The sequence below is a fragment of the Ranitomeya variabilis genome, chromosome 5 (assembly GCF_051348905.1).
Source record: "Ranitomeya variabilis isolate aRanVar5 chromosome 5, aRanVar5.hap1, whole genome shotgun sequence".
NCBI lineage: Eukaryota > Metazoa > Chordata > Amphibia > Anura > Dendrobatidae > Ranitomeya > Ranitomeya variabilis.
Window position 1 is genome coordinate 500,388,591 of NC_135236.1, and position 22,338 is coordinate 500,410,928.

At 43.9% G+C, this 22,338-nt stretch overlaps 1 protein-coding gene across 5 annotated transcripts in view; it reads left to right on the plus strand.

Moving 5' to 3' along the window:
* FAF2 (Fas associated factor family member 2) overlaps positions 1-21,440 on the plus strand; it is a 176,346-nt gene extending 154,906 nt beyond the window's left edge. For all 5 annotated transcript variants that reach the window (XM_077265689.1, XM_077265685.1, XM_077265687.1 and 2 more), the window contains exons 2-11: positions 3,001-3,069; positions 3,150-3,284; positions 4,703-4,779; positions 4,867-5,005; positions 5,417-5,502; positions 5,579-5,670; positions 5,758-5,935; positions 15,616-15,787; positions 20,075-20,218; positions 20,336-21,440. In XM_077265689.1, coding sequence (XP_077121804.1) covers positions 3,022-3,069; positions 3,150-3,284; positions 4,703-4,779; positions 4,867-5,005; positions 5,417-5,502; positions 5,579-5,670; positions 5,758-5,935; positions 15,616-15,787; positions 20,075-20,218; positions 20,336-20,518 — 1,254 coding nt within the window. In that variant the 5' untranslated portion in view covers positions 3,001-3,021 and the 3' untranslated portion in view covers positions 20,519-21,440. The remainder of the gene's footprint in view (positions 1-3,000; positions 3,070-3,149; positions 3,285-4,702; positions 4,780-4,866; positions 5,006-5,416; positions 5,503-5,578; positions 5,671-5,757; positions 5,936-15,615; positions 15,788-20,074; positions 20,219-20,335) is intronic.
* Positions 21,441-22,338: the final 898 nt, after the last annotated feature.

The following is a 22,338-nucleotide window of genomic DNA, read 5'->3' on the forward strand; positions in this document are numbered from 1 at the left end:
GCCTTTTTTTTCGCGAAAAAATCGCATCGCGGAAAAAAAAGCAACATGTTCATTAAAATGCGGAATTGCAGGGGATTCCGCACACCTAGGGGTCCATTGATCTGCTTACTTCCTGTGCACACCATGCGGGAAGTAAGCAGATTATGTGCGGTTGGTACCCAGGGTGGAGGAGAGGAGACTCTCCTCCACGGACTGGGCACCATATAAGTGGTCAAAAAATAAGAATTAAAGGGAACCTATCACCCCGTTTTTTTCGGTATGAGATAAAAATACTGTTAAATAGGGCCTGAGCTGTGCATTACAATAGTGTAGTTTGTGGACCCCGATTCCCCACCTATGCTGCCGAAATACGTTACCAAAGTAGTCATTTTCGCCTGTCAATCAGGCTGGTCAGGTCGGATGGGCGTGGCTTCTTCCCCCAGATATTGCGTAGTTTTCCGTTGGTGGCGTAGTGGTGTGCGCATGTCCAAGGTCCCCAATCCTGCACGGGGGGGTGAAAATAGCAGCGATGTCCGTTATTCCATTGGTGGTCGGTGGGCGCGGCCATCTTCCTTTGGCCGCGCGTGCGCAGAAGCGGCGCTCTGCTGGCCGCGGCTTCAGGAAAATGGCCGCGGGATGCCGCGCGTGCGCAGATGGAGATCGCGGCGGCCATTTTCCTGAAGCCGCGGCCAGCAGAGCGCCGCTTCTGCGCACGCGCGGCCAAAGGAAGATGGCCGCGCCCACCGACCACCAATGGAATAACGGACATCGCTGCTATTTTCACCCCCCCGTGCAGGATTGGGGACCTTGGGCATGCGCACACCACTACGCCACCAACGGAAAACTACGCAATATCTGGGGGAAGAAGCCACGCCCATCCGACCTGACCAGCCTGATTGACAGGCGAAAATGACTACTTTGGTAACGTATTTCGGCAGCATAGGTGGGGAATCGGGGTCCACAAACTACACTATTGTAATGCACAGCTCAGGCCCTATTTAACAGTATTTTTATCTCATACCGAAAAAAACGGGGTGATAGGTTCCCTTTAAAATAAAAAATAGTCCTATACTCACCCTCGATGTCTTCCCGCCTCCTCGCACGCTGTCGCTTCGGTTCCTGTAGCTGATGTGCGGTGAAGGACCCTGCCGATGACGTCACTGTCCTGTGATTGGTCGTGAGCGGTCATGTGACCGCTCACGTGACCGCGACGTCACGGAAGGTCCTGTGCGCACAGACCAGCTATAGAAAGAGGAACGGACGCCGCTGAGGAGATGTCTGGGTGAGTATAAGCATTTTTTTTATTTTTTTTATTATTTTTAAACATTCTATCTTTTGCTATAGATGCTGCATAAGCAGCATCTATAGTAACAAGTTGGTCACACTTGTCAAACAGTATGTTTGACAAGTGTGACCAACCTGTCAGTCAGTTTTCCAAGCGATGCTACAGATCGCTTGGAAAACTTTAGCATTCTGCAAGCTAATTATGCTTGCAGAATGCTAAAAAAACGCGAAAAAAACGGAAAAAAAATGCAAAAAAAAAAAAAATGCGGATTTCTTGCAGAAAATTTCCGGTTTTCTTCAGGAAATTTCTGCAAGAAATCCGCAACGTGTGCACATACCCTTACAGCAGCTACAGGCCAATGTAATGAAGATTATCAGGTGACTGATGAGATCCTATAGATAGGGTGAACCATTGTATGCTGAGTGATCCCAATGTATACCCCCACAACCCTTCTAAAATGGAGTCCTGGCGAACCCAGCGCTCCCCCAGCTCAGCAGTGCTTGCATTGCTCCAGCGTTTGCTGTGATTCATGGCTTTGTTCACACGCAGCATTGTTTGTTTTTTTTTGTTCTGCAACTAAAACCTGCTCTCTTGGCAATAAAAACAGTTTTAAAAACTTTTTTTTGTGTCTTTTGCAGTATTTTTGACCCATTTTTCCGCATGTGGGTTACATATGTGCTATGTCTCAGTATGTTTAATAGTTAGTTTTATTCATCAAACAGTCACACAACAAATGGTGGTTGCACTTTTTTGCAGTGTTTTTTTTGTATTTCTTTCTATGGGTGAAAAACACTGTGAAAATGCTGAAAGAATTGACCTGCTGCAGATTTTTTTAAAAGTAGCATTTCGCAGCCTGTCAGGAGTGTAGAATAAACCCGTGCATGAGATTTCTGAAATCTCATAGCTGTTACTGGTGCTGTAAAAAGCAGCTTTTAACGTGCATAAAAAAAACAAACCTCGGCATGTGAACATAGCCCAAAGCAGCCAAACAGTTTTAGGGAACTCCCATCTCCAAGATGCTATCCCAATATGTAGTAATGTTAGAAATGTAGTATAGTTATTCTGATTCACGTTCCTCATGTACAGGGCATTGCAGGAGTGTAGGTATCCATGGTTATGACCACTCATAGTGGCAGTTAGGTGTTAGGTCATAACCATGGATACCTAAGGTCCTGCATGAGGAAAAAGACATAGCAAATGAGAAGAACTATACTACATAATTGGAGGTAGTTGCTAATAATATTATTATTATTACACCTACTACATATTGGGATAGGATCTTGGAGATGGGAATATCACTTTTATCTTCTCTTGGTCATTTTTCAGTTGTCTAAACTCTGGAGACAGTTAAAGGGGATGTATAGATCAGTGGAGGTCTGACCACTGGCACCCACGACAGTCAGCAGAATGAGGCCTTTATATCCCTGATATAAATAGTGGCAATGGGCATGTTCGACCGTCGCTGATTTCCTTCTCTGTGGGGCTGCTAAGCACTGTGCTCGGCTTTTTCCAGCAGCTCCAAAAAGAATGAATGGAGCAGCGGTCGAGCATGCACACTGCCGTTCTATCTTTATTCAGCCACTGCAATAAAGTGTCCCTTCAGGCGTAAAAAAAATCCCATTTTTTTCAATCTGTGCAGGTCCCAGCAGTCGGACACCCATTGACCACGAACAACTTGCTTTCAATGGCAACCCCCTCTAAATTCGTACATTTCTCCTATATTTCCCTTTGTGCAGGACTTGACCGGAATAGAATCAATGGACCAATGTCGCCAAACCCTGCAACAGCACAACTGGAACATAGAGGTACATATGCTTTGCCTGGGTGCTAATGCTGCTTCTCTGGGTTTTTGCCATTCCTTACGGTGTCACTTGTATTTATTTAGGCAGCTGTTCAGGACAGACTGAATGAACAGGAAGGAGTCCCCAGTGTCTTTAACACCACCCCCAGCCGGCCGCTGCAAGTGAACACTGCAGACCACCGAGTATACAGCTATGTGGTGTCCAGGCCACAGCCCCGGGTGAGGAGCCAACACTTTCTTAGGCTACTTTCACACTAGCGTTAACTGCATTACGTCGCAAATCCGTTTTTTGCCGAAAAAACGGATGCGTCAAAAAAAGTGAAAAACGTATGCAATGCATACAGCATTTCGACGGATCCGTCGCAAATCCGCTAAACGTTTCCGTCGAAAATACTGGATGCGTTGCATACGTTGCATCCGTTTTTACCATCCGTTGCATCCGTTTTTACGACGGATCCGTTTTTAAAATGGGAGGCTCCCAAATTTGATTGGCTACTGGAAAATATGGAAAACTATATAGTGACTGTTTTTACAGCCCATCTTTGAGGGTTTTAGTTTTGTGGCAGCGATGGAAGGTGTTCTTGTGAGGATTGCTAGTTTGGTTACCGACGTTATCTTTGAGACGAATCGCCTGGATATCATAGTGCGGGAGAAGGAGGCGGCAGCGGAAAGACGTAGGATGCTTCTGCAGCAACGGAGACGACTGTGGATTCATCCGATTAATGAACTACGGATGATGATAAAGGGATCCAAACCCTAACCCTACCCCTAACCTCACACCTAACCGTTTAATGAACATTTTTTGACAGTCATAGTGCCACGTATTTCAGTGCCACGTACTATAAATACTATAACTACGTGGTTATACGTGGCACTGAAATATCGTGGCACTTAAATACGTGGCACTTAAATACGTTGCACTTAAATATCGTGGCACTTATATACGTGGCACTTATATACGTGGCACTTAAATACGTGGCACTTATATACGTGGCACTTATATACGTGGCACTTATATACGTGGCACTTATATACGTGGCACTTATATACGTGGCACTTATATACGTGGCACTTATATAAGTGCCACGTATATAAGTGCCACGTATATAAGTGCCACGTATATACGTGGCCATATATGTGGGGTTGAAGGCCCAGGCCAGGTTTATATAGATTTGGGTGTGTCTGGCCAATTGGCAACAAAATCCAGCTTCTAAGCATGCTCAGTGTAAAAAAACGTATTGCAGCGCTGCATTGCGTCGTACGACGTGTCCCGACGCATCCGTTGCTCATAGGCTTCCATTGTAGCCAACGACGCATGCCGCAGGATGCGTCGCGACACGTTTTTTAGGCGGAGACAAAAAACGCTACAAGCAACGTTTTTTGCCGACGACGTATCGCCAAATTTCGACGCATCCGTCGTAAAACGTACACGACGTATGTCAATCCGTCGCAATACGTCGCCAATACAAGTCTATGGGGAAAAAACGCATCCAGCAAAAACTTTTGCTGGATGCGTTTTTTCAAAAAAAAGACGTTTTGAGACGTAATGCAGTTAACGCTAGTGTGAAAGTAGCCTTACGGTTGTGATCAGGTTTCTCTACTCGTGTGTCCATATAACACTGTAATTTCTTGCTCAGGGGCTTCTAGGATGGGGTTACTACCTGATCATGCTTCCATTCCGCCTCACATACTATACGCTGCTTGATATATTTAGGTAAGTGATCGGCATTCTCCTTGCTTAACCTTTTTGGAGTTGGGAACATTTGCACAAAGTTTTTTTCTTTTTTTTTCTTTTTTTTAGGTTTGCTCTCCGTTTCATTCGTCCAGACCCACGCAGCAGAGTCACTGACCCAGTTGGTGACATAGTCTCCTTTATACAGATATTTGAAGAAAAATATGGCAGAACACACCCAGTGTTTTACCAGGGGACCTATAGCCAGGTAACATACATGACTGCAATCTTTTTTCACGGCTGTAAATACGGCGCTCTGTGGAATTATTGTGGCCCATTTTTCTAGAATTCTATTGGGGCCACAAAATCACGGCAAGTGTAAAAGAAGCCTTAGGGGCAGCATCCACCATCTGGAGTCCCATGTTGCTGTATGTCTTTTTGTATGGAAAGAGGACAAGCTGCTTCCTGAACGTGATGTGCATTGACCTTTTTCTGAATAGACGCACAGCTGGCGCGTTTTTTTTTTTTTTCTCCAATTTTCTGTGGATGCCGCGTTATTTTGGGCACTGGAACAAATGCAGCTTCCAGATTTCCAGACTCCTGTTCTATTTATTATGTAGGTGTGAATCCACTGACAGACTGGTTTCCATTATTTGCTGCATCTTTTTCCTGTTTGCAGGCACTTAATGATGCTAAGCAGGAGCTGCGCTTCTTATTAGTATATCTGCATGGGGAAGATCACCAGGATTCTGATGAATTTTGCAGGCGAGTGCAATACTCATTTCATACATCCATTGTCTCCTGCCATTTTGGTCTCATGGTTGGTATTTTTCGCCCATAGGAACACGCTCTGTACATCCGAAGTCACTCAGTTTGTCAATAGTAGAATGCTGTTTTGGGCTTGCTCCACCAACAAGCCGGAGGGGTTCAGAGGTGCGTTTTGTGCTTTATGTAAATGGGGCGATGTAACATAACATGTATTGTAATACTAAGAAGCGCCCTGTTTTGCTTTGTATTCAGTTTCACAGGCTTTACGTGAGAACACGTACCCATTCCTGGCCATGATAATGCTGAAGGATCGCCGAATGACTGTTGTTGGTAGACTGGAAGGGTTAATTCAGCCACAGGACTTAATAAATCAACTGACATTCATCATGGAGGCCAACCAGACGTATTTGGTGTCTGAGAGACTGGAACGGTGAGTTACCGATAGGACAGGCATGTGCTGTTGTCCAAGGCATCAGGGTAAGTATTGTAATTGGTAATGGCTACAGCCAAATTAATGTTCAATATTTTCTTTGTTTTCTCATTAACCCCTTTCTGCCATCGAATGGAATAGTACGTCCAATGGCAGAACCTCCGCTTTGATGTGGGCTTCGGCGGTGTGCCCGCATCAAAGCTGGGGCATGTCAGCTGTTTTGAGGAGAAGACATATGCCCGCAATAGCCTTGGGCATAATTGCAATCCGCCTGCTCCTATTAACTGGTTAAATGCCGCTGTCAAACTGACAACGGCATTTAACAAGCGCTTCCAGCCGGGGGTCATTGATGCATCGTCATGACTACCAGAGGTCTCCTTGAGACCTCTATAGTTGTTGATGCCAGATTGCTATGAGCGCCACCCAGTGGTCGGCACTCATAGCAATGCAGAAATTCTGCTACATAGGGGCAATCTGAGCATCGCCTCTATGCATCAGAGGTGATCGAGTTATGGCAGTTTCTAGCCTCCTGTGGACGCTATTGAAGCATGCCAAAAGTGTAAAAAAAAAAGTTTTTAAAAAAATAAAAAAAATTATATGAAAGTTTAACCCTTTTCTGACCTGGGTCATTCCATGTCAAGTGAACCAATGATTTTTACCACTATATTTTTAATTATTTTGAGATTTTGTTATTTGGTAATAGTGTGTCATAAAATGCAAAATGTGAAGAAAAAAAAATTTCTAGATTTTTTTTTTTTTTTTTTATTGATTTTCAAAGTTCGGAAAAAGTGCGAATTTCGGTGTTGCCTGCCTTTACATTTCTCCCCATAACTCGGGCTAGAAAAGAGATAGAGAAACAAAATAAACACCATTCTACTCAGAACTGTACAGGCTTTCACCAGATATGTCACAAGGGTATCTTTAATAATATTTTACCTATGCGAACGCAAGCGCAAAAGTTTAAAACGCATTTACGAAAAAAACATTTAATTTAAAAATTTCAAAAACTGCACATGTGCCTGTTATGCTCCTAGCCACTTCTGCACCAAAATACAAGCTGGGATTGTGATGGGGTCATATTTTAAAAAATAAAACTATTACAGTGTCAGTTCAAAAATCTTGATTTCAGGTCTGTTCAGCCTGTGGTGTAGAAGTGTGGGGTCCATATTTACCTAATAATCTATGATTGTTAGATATTCCTGTATTATTTTATTATGTTAGAGCTTAGAAGCAGGAGAGGACAGAGGAGAAGCTTTGTTAAAGCTGAGAATGACCAGGGGTAGACGGTGACTGCAGAGCAGATGACAGGCTGGCAGCTCCTGCCTCCAGGGGACATATTCACACCTAATCTGAACACCCAGGAAACTCCTCAAATGGAGGGAGAAAAATACTCTTAACATCCAGCTCATGTAGTGTACAAACCAGGACTACGAAGAGGAGGAGAGTTTGTTATAACAGTTACAGGAAGCAGAACCCATCGCAGGGACTCAGCAATACCGGACTGTCATCCCATGTAGTGGAAATAAAGACAGTGACGTCCATGACTTGGTAGAAGGCGGCACAAGATCGGCAATGGATGACAACTGGTGATGTGACCTGTGAATATGATTGGCGCTGGTGGCGGCTACTGGACTCTCCAAAGATTGTGAAAATGAAGACGTAGAAGTGACTTTTCTGCACCTTCTGGTCCAGCGCCGTCCTTTGTGTATCCAAGAAAATCAGACATTGTAAAAGTGAACAAAAATCAGATATAACTCAGGTGGAGCCGAGCACCATGACCGGCCGCACATACTCTGACACAGAAGGAAACGGCCATTGCTAGTGAGCGCTTATGGGCAAGATGACATTTCACCCACTAGAAGGGACACATTGATGATAACAGGCCAATATAAAAACCTACTATTAATTGTTTGATTAGTTAATATTTTATAGTACGAGATTTTAACTACTGGACTATTCTTCTTAAACACTTCAGAAATGACATGTTTAGTGATATAGTAGAAAAAAAATTGTTCCATGTATAAATAGGTGGTAAAAAAATTGGTTCTTTTAATCTTGTTTTTAACATATAATTAGGACGAGACTGTATTTAGAAAACCACACTTGAGGATATGATCACGTTTTTTCTTTTGGCTTGTTCAATTAATTCAGGTTGAAAATGCTGAGCAAGTTGTTATGATGATTAAGATGTATTTATTCTGGACTTCAGTAGTTGTTTTTTGTGTTTCTTTATTGTTACATATAAATGTTGAATGCAATAAGTTGTAATTTGAAAAGAAAAAGGGAAGAAACTCACACAAACCTAAAATCAGATGATTCAAGGCTTAAAACAAAATACAAATTTGATAGGTCCCAAGTTGAATCCCTGTACAAATATAAACAAGGACACAAATAACACACATGCATGTTTTCACAATTTTAAAACATACGTTTTTTTCAGAATTGCGCATCAAAATGTTTAATTTGATTTATTCGGACTCCCATGACAGCACCACGAGAGAGGGGATCCGCCCCTTTAGGAACAGGAAACCCACAGATACAAAAGGGCGGCACCTCTCCCATGCATCAGTTGGTTTCCTGTTCCTAACGGGACGGGATCCTGCAGATTTCACAAAAGGATCCCAGGCCGGCCGGCCGACTCAGGTAGCGAGGGGGTCTCCTACCTCGGCCGGTGCGGGGTTCCTGGTAGATGTCGCAATGGTCCTGGCAGGGCTGCATGTGGCGACATTCCAGCAGGGAGCAGCCACCGGTGGTGTCCTGTCTCCGGGCCAGCGCCGGGTGAGTATGTCCCCTGGGTCTCCTCCTTCTGTGGTGGCTGGGGTCTCAGGTATGCGGCGGTGCTCGGGGGCGCCATCCGGGGGTGCTGCGGCTCTGTCCGGCGTCCTCGCCGCTCTGTGCGCCGATACTGAAGCGCTGGGAGCCCGGGTGACGCCGGGGGAGGAGTCGGCGGTCACTTCCGGGTTTCCGGGGTCCTGCGCATGCGCAGTGAATCCAAGATGGCGGCGCCCACCGGTAATAGCGTCGCCGGCGTTCTGAGCTCCAGGGCTTACCGCCTGCACCAGGGGGAGGCCGAAAGAAATAATCAGGGGAGCGCTAGGCACAGCTGCTGACCGGAGGAGGGGTTATAAAAGGAACTCCGGATCGTGATCCCTTGCTTCTGGCCCCATATGGTGAAGATGGAGGACGAGCACGTGCAGTTGCTGCAAGAGGTGTCTCAGAAGCCTAAAGGGAAGGATCGCGACAGGAGGAGTAGTGAGTCTGGCCACAAAAGCACCTCCAGACAGGGGTCTGGAGCATCAGCCAGTGGAAATCCCCCTCGTATTCCGGTACTTTTTCTTTGGGCAGCACTGGTAAGTGATCTTCGTGAAAGTTCACCCAGTGACATGATTCCCCTCATATGTTCCATTATAGGGGAAGAAATGTGCCGGGAAGGCGAAACACAGGGAATGTGGCATCTGCGGGGTTCCCCTACCTGATTCGTGCCCTAAAAAGTTATGTGGGCCCTGTATCCAGCAGACGGTGAGGTCTCAGGAAAGGGGTGAGGGGGAGAGCATTATATCTACAGGGATTAGATTGCTTTACTTACCCCCCTCAGGTAGCGGAGGAATCCCTTACTATGACCACCAGCTTGAAGGAGATGATCAGAATGGAGGTCAGACAATCCTTAAAGGGTCTTTCTCAAGGAAGCTCTAAGTCCAAAGCTTTGTTACTCTCCGATTCTTCAGTGGAAGAGGATAAGGAGGAAGTTTTTTCCGGTTCAGCTGCGTCGTCCTCTTCCTCGGATGAGGACACCGCCCGCTTCTGTCTACCCCTTGAACGAGTGGATAAGCTGGTTAAGGCGGTCAGAGGAACGATGGGCATAACGGAACCGAGACCCCAACTTTCCAAGGAGGAAATTATGTTCAGTGGGTTGGAGCAGAAAAAACGGAGAGTCTTCCCGCTCAATGAAAAAATCCAGGATCTCATCAATAAAGAGTGGAAAAAACCCGAAAGAAAGGGTTCCTTACCTCCAGCGCAGAAGCGCAGATATCCATTCGATGATCCTGCAGTCACCAACTGGGAAAAAGCCCCTAAGTTGGATGCGGCAATAGCCAAAGTGGCAAAACGAGCCTCTCTCCCTTTTGAGGACATGGGGACCCTTAAGGACCCCCTTGATAGAAAAGCGGACACCTTTCTAAAAAGTACCTGGGAGATGGCGGCCGGCTCTTTAAGGCCTGCGGTGGCTTCAACCTGTACAGCCAGATCAATGATGGTCTGGTTGGAACAGTTAGAGACTCAGTTAAAAGAAGGTGCATCAAGGGATTCTATTTTGACTGCCTTACCACTGATCCAAGAAGCGGCTGCTTTCTTATCAGATGCATCTATTGACTCTGTCAAAATGGCGGCTAGAGCAGCAGGTCTCTCGAACGCGGCCAGGAGGGCTCTTTGGCTGAAATGTTGGCCAGGCGATATACAATCAAGGTCAAAACTCTGCATCATCCCTTGTAATGGGGAATACCTATTCGGGCCCACCTTAGACGAACTCCTAGAGAAGGCGGGAGATGACAAAAAGAAGTTCCCCAATCTGCTGGGGTCCTACCGTCGTCCCTTTAATAAAAGAAGGTTCGGTCGCGGAAGGAAGCGTACCTTTTCACCTTCAAGGGATCGGTCTAGGTGGGATGACAGACGTAGACGAGGTACGGGATATATGTTCCGTCGTTCCTCAAAAGAAAGGAAGAAGGAGGACAAATGACTAGGAGCCCCGGTGGGGGGTAGACTTTTACATTTTGGTTCAGAATGGTCAAAGATCACGAATAGTATTTGGGTGCAAGATACTATTTCTCGGGGTCTTACTCTTGAGTTCTGCCATACCCCACGGGATAAGTTTATGTTAACTCCATTGCGTTCTAATCCTCTAGAGCAATCTGCTCTGGAAGAAGAGGTGTGGTCTCTCTGTTCAAAAAATGTCCTTACACAGGTTCCAGAGGCTGATAGAGGGAAAGGGTTCTATTCTCCCTTGTTTCTTATTCAGAAGCCCGACAACACGTATAGAACCATCATAAATCTCAGACATCTTAACAGTTATTTGGTTAAGCATACCTTTAAAATGGAGTCCATCAGCTCAACAATAAAGATACTGTTCAAAAACTGCTTTATGGTGGTAGTCGATTTAAAGGATGCCTATTACCACGTACCTATTCATGTGGATTTCCAGCAGTTCTTGAGGGTAGCAGTATTAATGGGAGGAGTTGTTTATCATTTTCAGTACAGAGCTCTTCCTTTCGGTATAACATCAGCCCCTAGAGTATTCACAAAAATAGTGGCGGAGGTGATGGCTCACTTGCGAGAATCTAATGTCCTTATTGTCCCATACCTTGATGATTTCCTCATAGTAGGTAACTCTGTAGAACACTGTTTGTCCCAACTAGAGCTAACTAGAGTTAAGTTGGAACGCCTGGGCTGGATAATTAATTTTGAAAAATCTCGGTTACAGCCTCAAAAAATTCAGAAGTTTCTGGGCTTATTACTAGATTCAACTACACAACAGTGTTATCTTCCAGAAAATAAATTAACTCAGATTCAGCATCAGGTTCTAAAAGCAGTTAATACACCCTCTATGACCCTGCGGCAAGCTATGTCCCTGTTGGGGTCCCTCACATCGTGCATTCCAGCGGTAAGGTGGGCACACTTTCACACTAGATCCCTCCAAAAAGAGATTTTGGTTAAGGATAGGATCTTGAGGGGTGTATTAGAAGAAAAAATAACGCTTGAACCAGCGACTCTCAAATCCCTAAGTTGGTGGCTGGATAGGGATAATTTGTCAGCAGGCGTTCCCTGGATGATAGATGTGTCCCGGGTTGTGACTACGGATGCCAGCTCCTCAGGTTGGGGGGCTCACATGAATGACGTTGTAGTACAAGGCCAATGGGAACCATACTCAACGTCCTCTTCCAATCAGAGAGAATTATTAGCAATCGAGTTGTCGGTTAAAAACCTCATGTATCTGCAGGGCCACCACGTCAGGATCCTCTCAGACAACCGGGTGGCAGTCTCCTATATAAATCATCAAGGAGGGACACGCTCCGAGGCTCTGATGCAGATCACAGATCGTCTCCTCCGGGTGGCAGAAGAGAATTTACAATCTTTGACTGCTCTGCACATCACAGGAAAAGACAACATAAAAGCGGACTTTCTCAGCCGCAATGTCCTAAAGCAAGGAGAATGGTCTCTAAATGGAGACATCTTCAAACAGATTGTCCGCTTGTGGGGTCAACCGGTGGTGGACCTATTCGCCACAAGGGAGAACAAAAAAGTAAAAAGCTTTTGTTCCTTAAATCCCAGGGAAAATCCACTGGCAGTGGACGCATTCCTCATGAAATGGAATTTTTCTCTGGCCTACGCCTTCCCGCCACTGAACCTACTACCTCTAGTGGTGAGGAAAGTCAGAGAAGATCGGGCGAGACTCATTCTGATTGCTCCCTTTTGGCCCAGGAGAACCTGGTTTTCATGGCTCAGGACGATGTCAGTGGGCGATCCCTGGGTACTCCCAGACATCCCAAATTTGCTTTCCCAGGGGCCGATACTCCATCCACAAGTAAAGGGACTTCATTTGACGGCTTGGATTTTGAGCGGTCATTGTTAGAAAATAAAGGCTTCTCTCCTAAATTAGTCGATACCCTTTTAAGAAGTAGAAAGCCGATAACAACAAGAATCTACTCCAGAACCTGGAGAAAGTTCTTAACTTCCTCAAAATTTAATATTAATGATGGTGTACCAATACGTCAAATATTGGAATTTTTGCAAAGAGGGTTAGAGTTAAAACTCTCCACAAGCACATTAAGGGTACAAGTTTCAGCGCTTGGAGCCCTGTTCTCATGTAATATTGCGGGTAACTACTGGGTGTCGAGGTTCATTAAGGCGGTCGGTAGAATTAGACCACTGTATAGAAACAAAATGGTACCATGGGATTTAAATCTGGTCCTTTCTTCTTTGACAAAGCCCCCTTTTGAGCCGTTGAATGAAGCCTCAGTCAGGATGTTGTCTCTTAAAACAGCTTTCCTAATAGCTATAACATCAGCTCGCAGAATAGGAGACATCCAGGCGCTCTCTAGAAATCCCCCGTATACAGAATTTCTTCAGGATAGAGTTATCCTTAGACCGGACCCAGCCTACTTACCAAAAGTAGTATCCCAGTTTCACAGATCGCAGGAGATAGTTTTACCTTCGTTTATCCCTAATCCTTCTAACCCTAAAGAAAGTGAGCTCCATACCTTAGATGTCAGGAGATGCCTTCTTCAATATATCTCGGTCACTAATGATTGGAAGAAGGATAATGCACTATTCCTGTCCTACCAAGGTCCAAGGAAAGGGGCTAGAGCATCTAAATACATATTAGCGAAATGGATTAGGGAGGCTATCTCTCTTGCTTACACGACAGGTGGGGGTCCAGCTCCGCAGAATCTGAGGGCACATTCCACCCGAGCCATGGCGTCATCCTGGGCAGAGAGGTCTGGAGTGTCGGTCGACCAGATATGTAAGGCGGCCACATGGTCATCCCCTTCTACCTTCTTTAAGCACTATAGGTTAGACTTGGGGTTCTCCTCAGATCTCACCTTCGGGTTAAGGGTGTTACAGGCTGTGGTCCCTCCCTAAAAATGGCTTACATCTCTGTAAATCTCTCGTGGTGCTGTCATGGGAGTCCGAATAAAGCATTAAGCTACTTACGGGTAGCGGCATTTTTCGGAGGCCCATGACAGCACCCTTAGTTCCCTCCCTTTTCACGTGGGGTTGCACATCCTGGGTTTATAATCAACCAAATAATTTAAAGAAGGAATGTTATCTTCTCACGTGTATTACTTTATTAAAAGTCATTGTGTTTAATTGTATGCAATTTTGTGTTTGCTTGTCATTAACTGCGGTTAGTCCTCTCAGGCTCTGTAATCCAACTGATGCATGGGAGAGGTGCCGCCCTTTTGTATCTGTGGGTTTCCTGTTCCTAAAGGGGCGGATCCCCTCTCTCGTGGTGCTGTCATGGGCCTCCGAAAAATGCCGCTACCCGTAAGTAGCTTAATGCTTTCACCAAAACAAAATATAAAGAAACATAGTCTTCTGACATATCAAATAAAAGCTGGTACCGTTCTGAGAAAAATGATGCCTCCCCCATCTCTATATCTTAATTCTAGCCCGAGATATGATAAAAAATGTAAAGCCATACCAGGCCAAAATCTGCGCTTTTTTAAAACTTTAAAAATCTGGAAAAAATTAACTGATGAAGAAAAAAATTCTAAACTTTTAATTTGTAATTAACTAAAGTTGTACTTCATAAAAACAAAAAATAAAAAAAATCTAAAGACGTCAGGTAAAACAAATATTCATATTTGGATCACATGATATGGAATGACCCACCTCGGACTGGATAGTACGTCCGAGGTCAGAACCCCCGCTTTGATGCGGGCTTCGGCGGTGAGCCCACAGCAAAGCCGGGACATGTCAGCTGCTTTGAACAACTGACGTGCCCGCAATAGCGGCAGGTGAAATCGCAATTCACCTGCCGCTATTAACTAGTTAAATGCCGCTGTCAAACACGGACAGCGGATTTAACCGGCGCTTCCGGCCATCGGGCCGGAAATGAGCGCATCGCCGACCCCCGTCACATGATCGGGGGTCAGCGATGCTTCTGCATAGTAACCATAGAGGTCCTTGAGACCTCTATGGTTACTGATGCCGGTTTGCAGTGAGAGCCCATGGAGGCTATTGAAACATGGCAAAAGTAAAAAATAAAAAATGTGAAAAAAATATAAGTTTAAATCACCCCCCTTTCGCCCCATTCAAAATAAAAAAAAAAATCAAACCTACACATATTTGGTATCGCCGCGTTCAGAATCGCCCGATCTGGCAATAAAAAAAACCCATTAACCTGATAGCTAAACAGCGTAACGAGAAACGCCAGAATTACGTTTTTTTGGTCGCTGCGACATTGCATTAAAATGCAATAACGGGCGAACAAAAGAACGTATCTGCACCAAAATGGTATCAATAAAAACATCAGCTTGGAACGCAAAAAATAAGCCCTAACCCGACCCCAGATCATGAAAAATGGAGACGCTACGAGTAACGGAAAATGGCTACTTTTTTTTTCTTTTTTTCCTAAAGTTTGGAATTTTTTTTCACCACGTAGATAAAAAAGAACCTAAGACATGTTTGGTGGATGAACCCGTAACGACCTGGTAATAGGTATCGGCCATCAGAGTTGGTGTTAATATTATCAGCCAAGGGCAGTTTGCTGCATAACTACTGTGGAATTGGGAGGGGACAGAAGTGGTGTAGCAAGCAAGCTACTGGGTGGGTGTACCTCCATGCTGTGCTACGCTCTTTCCACGCCAGCTGCGTGTGTCCGACTGTTCTGTAGCACAGCTTCTGGTGGCCGGGGACTAGAAGCAGTCTCTACGAATGGCAGAGATGGGAATAACCCTTTAATGAACCATGTCTCATACATATTGGCCCAGTCTGGCTAACAAAATGTATAAAAACTCAAACATACAAGTATTAAAGATGTCTCTAGAAATCTAATGTTTGAAGGATGAACAAACAGAAAAGTGGCAGTGTGGTAACGGAGAGTGTCTTTTTTTTCTTTGATGTGTAATTGTCTTTAAACAGATTCTTTTGCTTACATATAGTTTGGACTTTTGTGTCATTCTCAGGGAGGAGAGGAACCAGACACAGGTGCTGAGACAACAGCAGGATGAGGCTTATCTGGCGTCTCTGCGAGCTGACCAAGAGAAGGAACGCAAGAGAAGAGAGAAACAGGAGCAGAAGAGACGAGAGGAGGAGGAAGTGCAGCTTCGGCTTCAGGCAGAGGAAAGAAAGAAAAGGGTACGAGTCAACTTGCCAATTAACCACATTTCTTATTAGACAGGCACACTTTGTCAAGCTGACTCACTCAGTGATTGTTCTCATCATATAGTGCAAGATGATGGTAAGAAGCAGGTGGTCATCAGGTTTCTTTGAGCTGCCGCTTGGCGGTGGACTAGTGACTTATACTTGATGAATTATCAGCATGCCCCAGCGTCTACCAGTCAGAACTGTAAATGATTCTGTGTTTGACACGCTCAGTAACTTTCCAGTCTCTGGAATTAGTGTCATTGAAGGCTCTTCGCTTCAGTATTGGGCTGCTGCGGCAGTGACCCAAGCCTTTGAATATCCCAACATTCATTGGGAACTCTCAAGCAAAGCATCCTCACACAGAAAGTAGGGAAATAAATACAATAGCGGTTCGTCTAGTTAAGGAACAGTAGGGATTTTTTTTTTTACAAGCAAATGCATTAGAAAATAGCTTAGATTATGGCATCAAATACATAGGGATTTAGAATGAAATTAACTTTGCCTTTAGACCACTCCTTTTAAGGCCTGCTTATGAAGAGTACAAACCCAAACTGATCAGTTGCTGTGACCTCTCACATTACAGAGAATAGTTTGACTCCTATGCAGCATGGAAATAAATAAATAGGAACCCAACTCTCAGTTGCACAGTGTGACCAAACTCCAAATGTACCTTTCTTTAACAGAAATATAAACCCAAAAGAAAAGGGAAGTACCAACCAGCTATTTAAAATATAAAGTATTTTATTGATACATATTAAAAAACAGGAATAATAAATAATAAATAATGTGTGTGATACTTAAAGACAAAGGGACAAGGCAAAGTAAGCCAAAACAATCCAATAGCTAACCAAATACAAATCCAAGGAAGGGATTATAAAGTATATATGCTAAGTACACCAGCAGGTGTCACTGGAGCTCACATAAAAATATTGTATTAGTTATACCTATACCAAAGTTAGAAAGAATTGTTAAAAAATGGATAGTGGTGAAGTGTGCCACAACAATTAGGCTACACTACAGGGAGGTGTGAATACATCCTCCATTATGATGGATATGTGTCGTATGTCACTGCATGTGCAGATTTAAGGGTCATATAGACTTTAGTATAAAGACAAAAAAAAGGGCATAGGAACCACTAGTGAGGCAAAGCATAAATACCTGCTGGTGTGAGCATTGTGATGGGCAGGAAAACCCCGACGCGCGTTTCGCAACGTAGCTTCTTCCTGGGGGCTGTGGTAATATGGGGGAAATAGTGCGGGCCTTATATGTGCGGCGGTTGTCATGGCGCTGGCGTCCATCGTGCTCAGAGCAGGAAGCGGCAGGTCCGGCGTCCCACGTCACCAAGTCCCGCCCCCCTCCGACGCATCAGAGAGGTGGGGAACGAAGAGACGCTGAGGGACACGTTGCCACGGCAACCCGCAACGGCCGAAGGGCGCAAGCGCACTACGCTGCAACTAAGGAGGAGCTGGGTGAGGATATGTCAGAAAAGTGAACTATATATTGAACATAAACTAAGGGCAATAGAGACATGACATGTGGCAAATTGATGTCCAAGCTGTAATGCTAAAATGAATATGAATAAAAGGGGAACAAAGGGGAACAAATAACTACATTATAAATTATTGTGCAAACTTAGCAGCAAAAAAGTGCTATGATCATAATAAATATGAATAATAAATAAATACATATATGACAAATTACTAAAAACCAATAAATACATTAAATTATACAGAGAAGACACAATAATGTATACACAGTAATGTATACAAGTAAAGTAAGAATCAATTTACCAAAAAATGCTCAATAAAAACAAGTGAACATAAAAATAAAATAATGCATACAAAGTAGGGACTGGAGAATTAAGACAAACCAGTCATACATATGTGAAACACGAAGACATAAATAATTGATGACGATGCAGTCCATAAAGTGCGTTCAGTGAAGTCTGGACGAAGCATCACGTGCGGGAAGGGGATAAGGTAAGTAGCATCTGGTCACATCTTAATCACATGTCATGAATACAAAATACTATAAAAAAGAAGACAACAAGCAAAGTTAGCCACACAGATAGGGTATAAAACAACAAGTTAAAAGTTGATGCGCAACATACGTAAGTATGTATGCACACATACAAATATATTTAAAATTAACGAGTTAAAAAGTGAAGCACTACGAAATTACTCAGCTGGTATCATATTCAAAGAAAGGGAGCGAAACTCATAACTTCATTTAGGCCTCCTGGTTGAAGTGAGCCTATCCTTGAGATCCACTTGGTCTCAAGTTGAGCCAGTCTGGTTTTGAAATTTCCGCCTCTAGAATCCTTCAGTATCCTGTCGATGCCAATTACCCTCAGCACACTGGGATCACAGTTGTGGGTAGATTTAAAATGCCGTGGTATTGGCTTCAACAGGGTCAGATCAGTCACCCCACACGCCTTAGTTATGTCACAGACGTGTTCCCTAATCCTAATTCTCAATTGTCTGGAGGTCATGCCTATATAAATGAGATGGCATGGGCAAGTGGCATAATAGACCACACAGTCCGTGGCACATGTGATGTTATGGGTGATCCGAAAGGTCTTACCCTGTGTGTCCCTGAATTCCATGGCCCTGTCCATATTCCTACAGGCCAAACATTTCTTGCAGGGGAAGAAGCCCCAGTTAGGTCCACGAGAGTTAAAAATATTGCGTGCAGTGGTGCCCCTATACTGGATATGATACCAGCTGAGTAATTTCGTAGTGCTTCACTTTTTAACTCGTTAATTTTAAATATATTTGTATGTGTGCATACATACTTACGTATGTTGCGCATCAACTTTTAACTTGTTGTTTTATACCCTATCTGTGTGGCTAACTTTGCTTGTTGTCTTCTTTTTTATAGTATTTTGTATTCATGACATGTGATTAAGATGTGACCAGATGCTACTTACCTTATCCCCTTCCCGCACGTGATGCTTCGTCCAGACTTCACTGAACGCACTTTATGGACTGCATCGTCATCAATTATTTATGTCTTCGTGTTTCACATATGTATGACTGGTTTGTCTTAATTCTCCAGTCCCTACTTTGTATGCATTATTTTATTTTTATGTTCACTTGTTTTTATTGAGCATTTTTTGGTAAATTGATTCTTACTTTACTTGTATACATTACTGTGTATACATTATTGTGTCTTCTCTGTATAATTTAATGTATTTATTGGTTTTTAGTAATTTGTCATATATGTATTTATTTATTATTCATATTTATTATGATCATAGCACTTTTTTGCTGCTAAGTTTGCACAATAATTTATAATGTAGTTATTTGTTCCCCTTTGTTCCCCTTTTATTCATATTCATTTTAGCATTACAGCTTGGACATCAATTTGCCACATGTCATGTCTCTATTGCCCTTAGTTTATGTTCAATATATAGTTCACTTTTCTGACATATCCTCACCCAGCTCCTCCTTAGTTGCAGTGTAGTGCGCTTGCGCCCTTCGGCCGTTGCGGGTTGCCGTGGCAACGTGTCCCTCAGCGTCTCTTCGTTCCCCACCTCTCTGACGCGTCGGAGGGGGGCGGGACTTGGTGACGTGGGACGCCGGACCTGCCGCTTCCTGCTCTGAGCACGATGGACGCCAGCGCCATGACAACCGCCGCACATATAAGGCCCGCACTATTTCCCCCATATTACCACAGCCCCCAGGAAGAAGCTACGTTGCGAAACGCGCGTCGGGGTTTTCCTGCCCATCACAATGCTCACACCAGCAGGTATTTATGCTTTGCCTCACTAGTGGTTCCTATGCCCTTTTTTTTGTCTTTATACTAAAGTCTATATGACCCTTAAATCTGCACATGCAGTGACATACGACACATATCCATCATAATGGAGGATGTATTCACACCTCCCTGTAGTGTAGCCTAATTGTTGTGGCACACTTCACCACTATCCATTTTTTTAACAATTCTTTCTAACTTTGGTATAGGTATAACTAATACAATATTTTTATGTGAGCTCCAGTGACACCTGCTGGTGTACTTAGCATATATACTTTATAATCCCTTCCTTGGATTTGTATTTGGTTAGCTATTGGATTGTTTTGGCTTACTTTGCCTTGTCCCTTTGTCTTTAAGTATCACACACATTATTTATTATTCCTGTTTTTTAATATGTATCAATAAAATACTTTATATTTTAAATAGCTGGTTGGTACTTCCCTTTTCTTTTGGGTTTATATTATCTTTTGGCAGTACACCATACTTATTTGTTGGTCCTTTTTGGGTAACTTTCTTTAACAGAACCTTCAAGAAGAGAAGGAACGTAGGTCTGAGGGTTTGCCTGCAGAACCCATGTCGGACCATCCTGACAGCCTGAAAATAATTTTCAAGATGCCAAATGACACCAGAGTGGAGCGAAGGTTCCTCTTCACACAGTCTCTTTCAGTAAGTTCCAATGTCTAGTAAGACTTTGACCAATAACCACAAACACTGGGTATCTGAGATTACTCTTATTTCCCAGGCTTATGCGCTCATATTTGCTTTTTTTTTTTTTCGTTTTAGGTTATTCATGATTTTCTCTTCTCTTTGAAAGAGGCTCCAGAACATTTCCAGATAGTGGCAAATTTTCCCCGGAGGGTGTTGCCATGCCTTCCCACTGAGGAAGTCCCAGTGCCTCCAACCCTCCAAGAGGCTGGACTTAGCCGATCACAGCTTCTCTTTGTACAGGATCTCACGGACGAATGATAAAATTCTATTTTTATTTCCCCTAAGGATTTTTGGGAAAGAAAATGGAACAAAAAATTAGTAAAATGCAAAAAAAAAATGCAGGTAGGGGAGAATGAGAGACACCAATGTTCATTAAAACATTATTTTTTGGTTTTAAATAACTGTTGCTACTGACTTTGGATCTTGGCATTTTTGCCCAGGTATGGGTTGGAAGGTAGCATGTAGCAGTGAATCGTTTTTCCCCATTGGAAGGGGACGAAGGCCAGGTAAGCGGGAACCTTAAGATTGCAGGCTGATAAAGAGTTCGGTTTGGCGTTTTCACAAGTTATAAACTTTTCCGCTTGCAGGAGAGGTCTGCGGAGCATGGCCTTGCATTCTTCTCCACTATGGCAAAAAAAGAACAGTCTCTACAGAGTTGACAACCACACCAGTTCTTCTGATGGGTTTTGTGGTGTCATGTGTTATTTTGTTTGAGGAACAGGAGGAAAGTACTTTCCTCATTGTATAAAGTTTTTTTATTTTTTATTTTACCCTTTCTTCCCTCATTGTTTTCTAAAAAAGAAAAAAAAAGACCAAAGGAGAGAGATTGGCAGCTGTCTCTGACACAAGGATTTTCAGTGGATCCAATATTATAGTATGTGCAAGGGATTTGGCTTTGCGTTTGATGGGGTCATGGTACTTGCCAATCCCCTGTAGTGTAACAAAGGCAATATATAGCGACTGGTTTCCCTGCTTAGATGCCTTCTTGTCACTAGCATACTGTATGTTCCAGCTGGTCTATATTCCAGATTATAATTTATTCCAGTTATAAATTAAAAACATTTTAGAGTTTGTGTGTTAACTGTTTATGTTGATTACCACTGAGGACAGTGACAACCAGTTCATGTGATCTTATCGCTAAGCATGTTCCAGCTCATTAAAGGGGATCTGTTGTGGTTTATTTTTTAATCTACTTTCTTCCTTAATTGCTTCTTTCACCCATGATGACACTACGACCATGCTGCAATGAGGGCCTTCCACACACAAGTCCTGCTTTTCCTGCAGACAATTTGGATAAATTAGAGGTACGTCTGCTTTACCAATGAGCAGTGAACTGCTGCAGAAAGTATCAAGATCTGCTTGTTCCGATGGGGAAAAAAGCACAGATGCAGTAAGCCCATGATAGGTTAGAGGTGAGCAATTCAGTTCATGCTGCCTTAGTCCTCTCTCACAGCCGGTCTTCACTTCTGTGCCTGGAACCCTGGGCGCCTCTTGCCAATTACTAGGGCTGCGATATCACACTGTTGAGAGACCTAGTAAGTGCCAGAGGCAAACAGGATGGAGGGTGCAGAAATGAGGATCGGACCAGGGCAGCATCTAATTGCTAATCTCTAGCATTGATGGTTTCCTCTTTCCCGAAGTTTGTATGTAATGTACCGTATTTTTCGGACTATAAGACGTACTTTTTTCCCAAATTTTTTTTGGGGGAACCGGGGGTGGGTCTTATAGTCTGAATGTACTTACAGTTAGCGTGGTGGCATAAGGAGTCGGGCGATTCTTCCGATGATCTCGCTCCCATTCCAGCCTGGTGTGGCAGGTTCGGCGGTGCTCTGATGACATTTTGTGAAAGCTCAGAGCCCCCGCACTTCTAGTGCCTCTATGTTGTGGCCTCCGGGAAAATGTCCGCCGGAGGCAGCATATGCGCAGATTGAGATTTTGGGTCCGAGATCTCAATCTGCGCATGTACCGCCTCCGGTGGCCTTTTTCACGGATGCCACAGCATTTAGGCTTTCACAAAATGTCGCTGGAGCCCCCCGCAGCATCCACCACCGCCGAACCTGCAGCACTGGGATGGGATT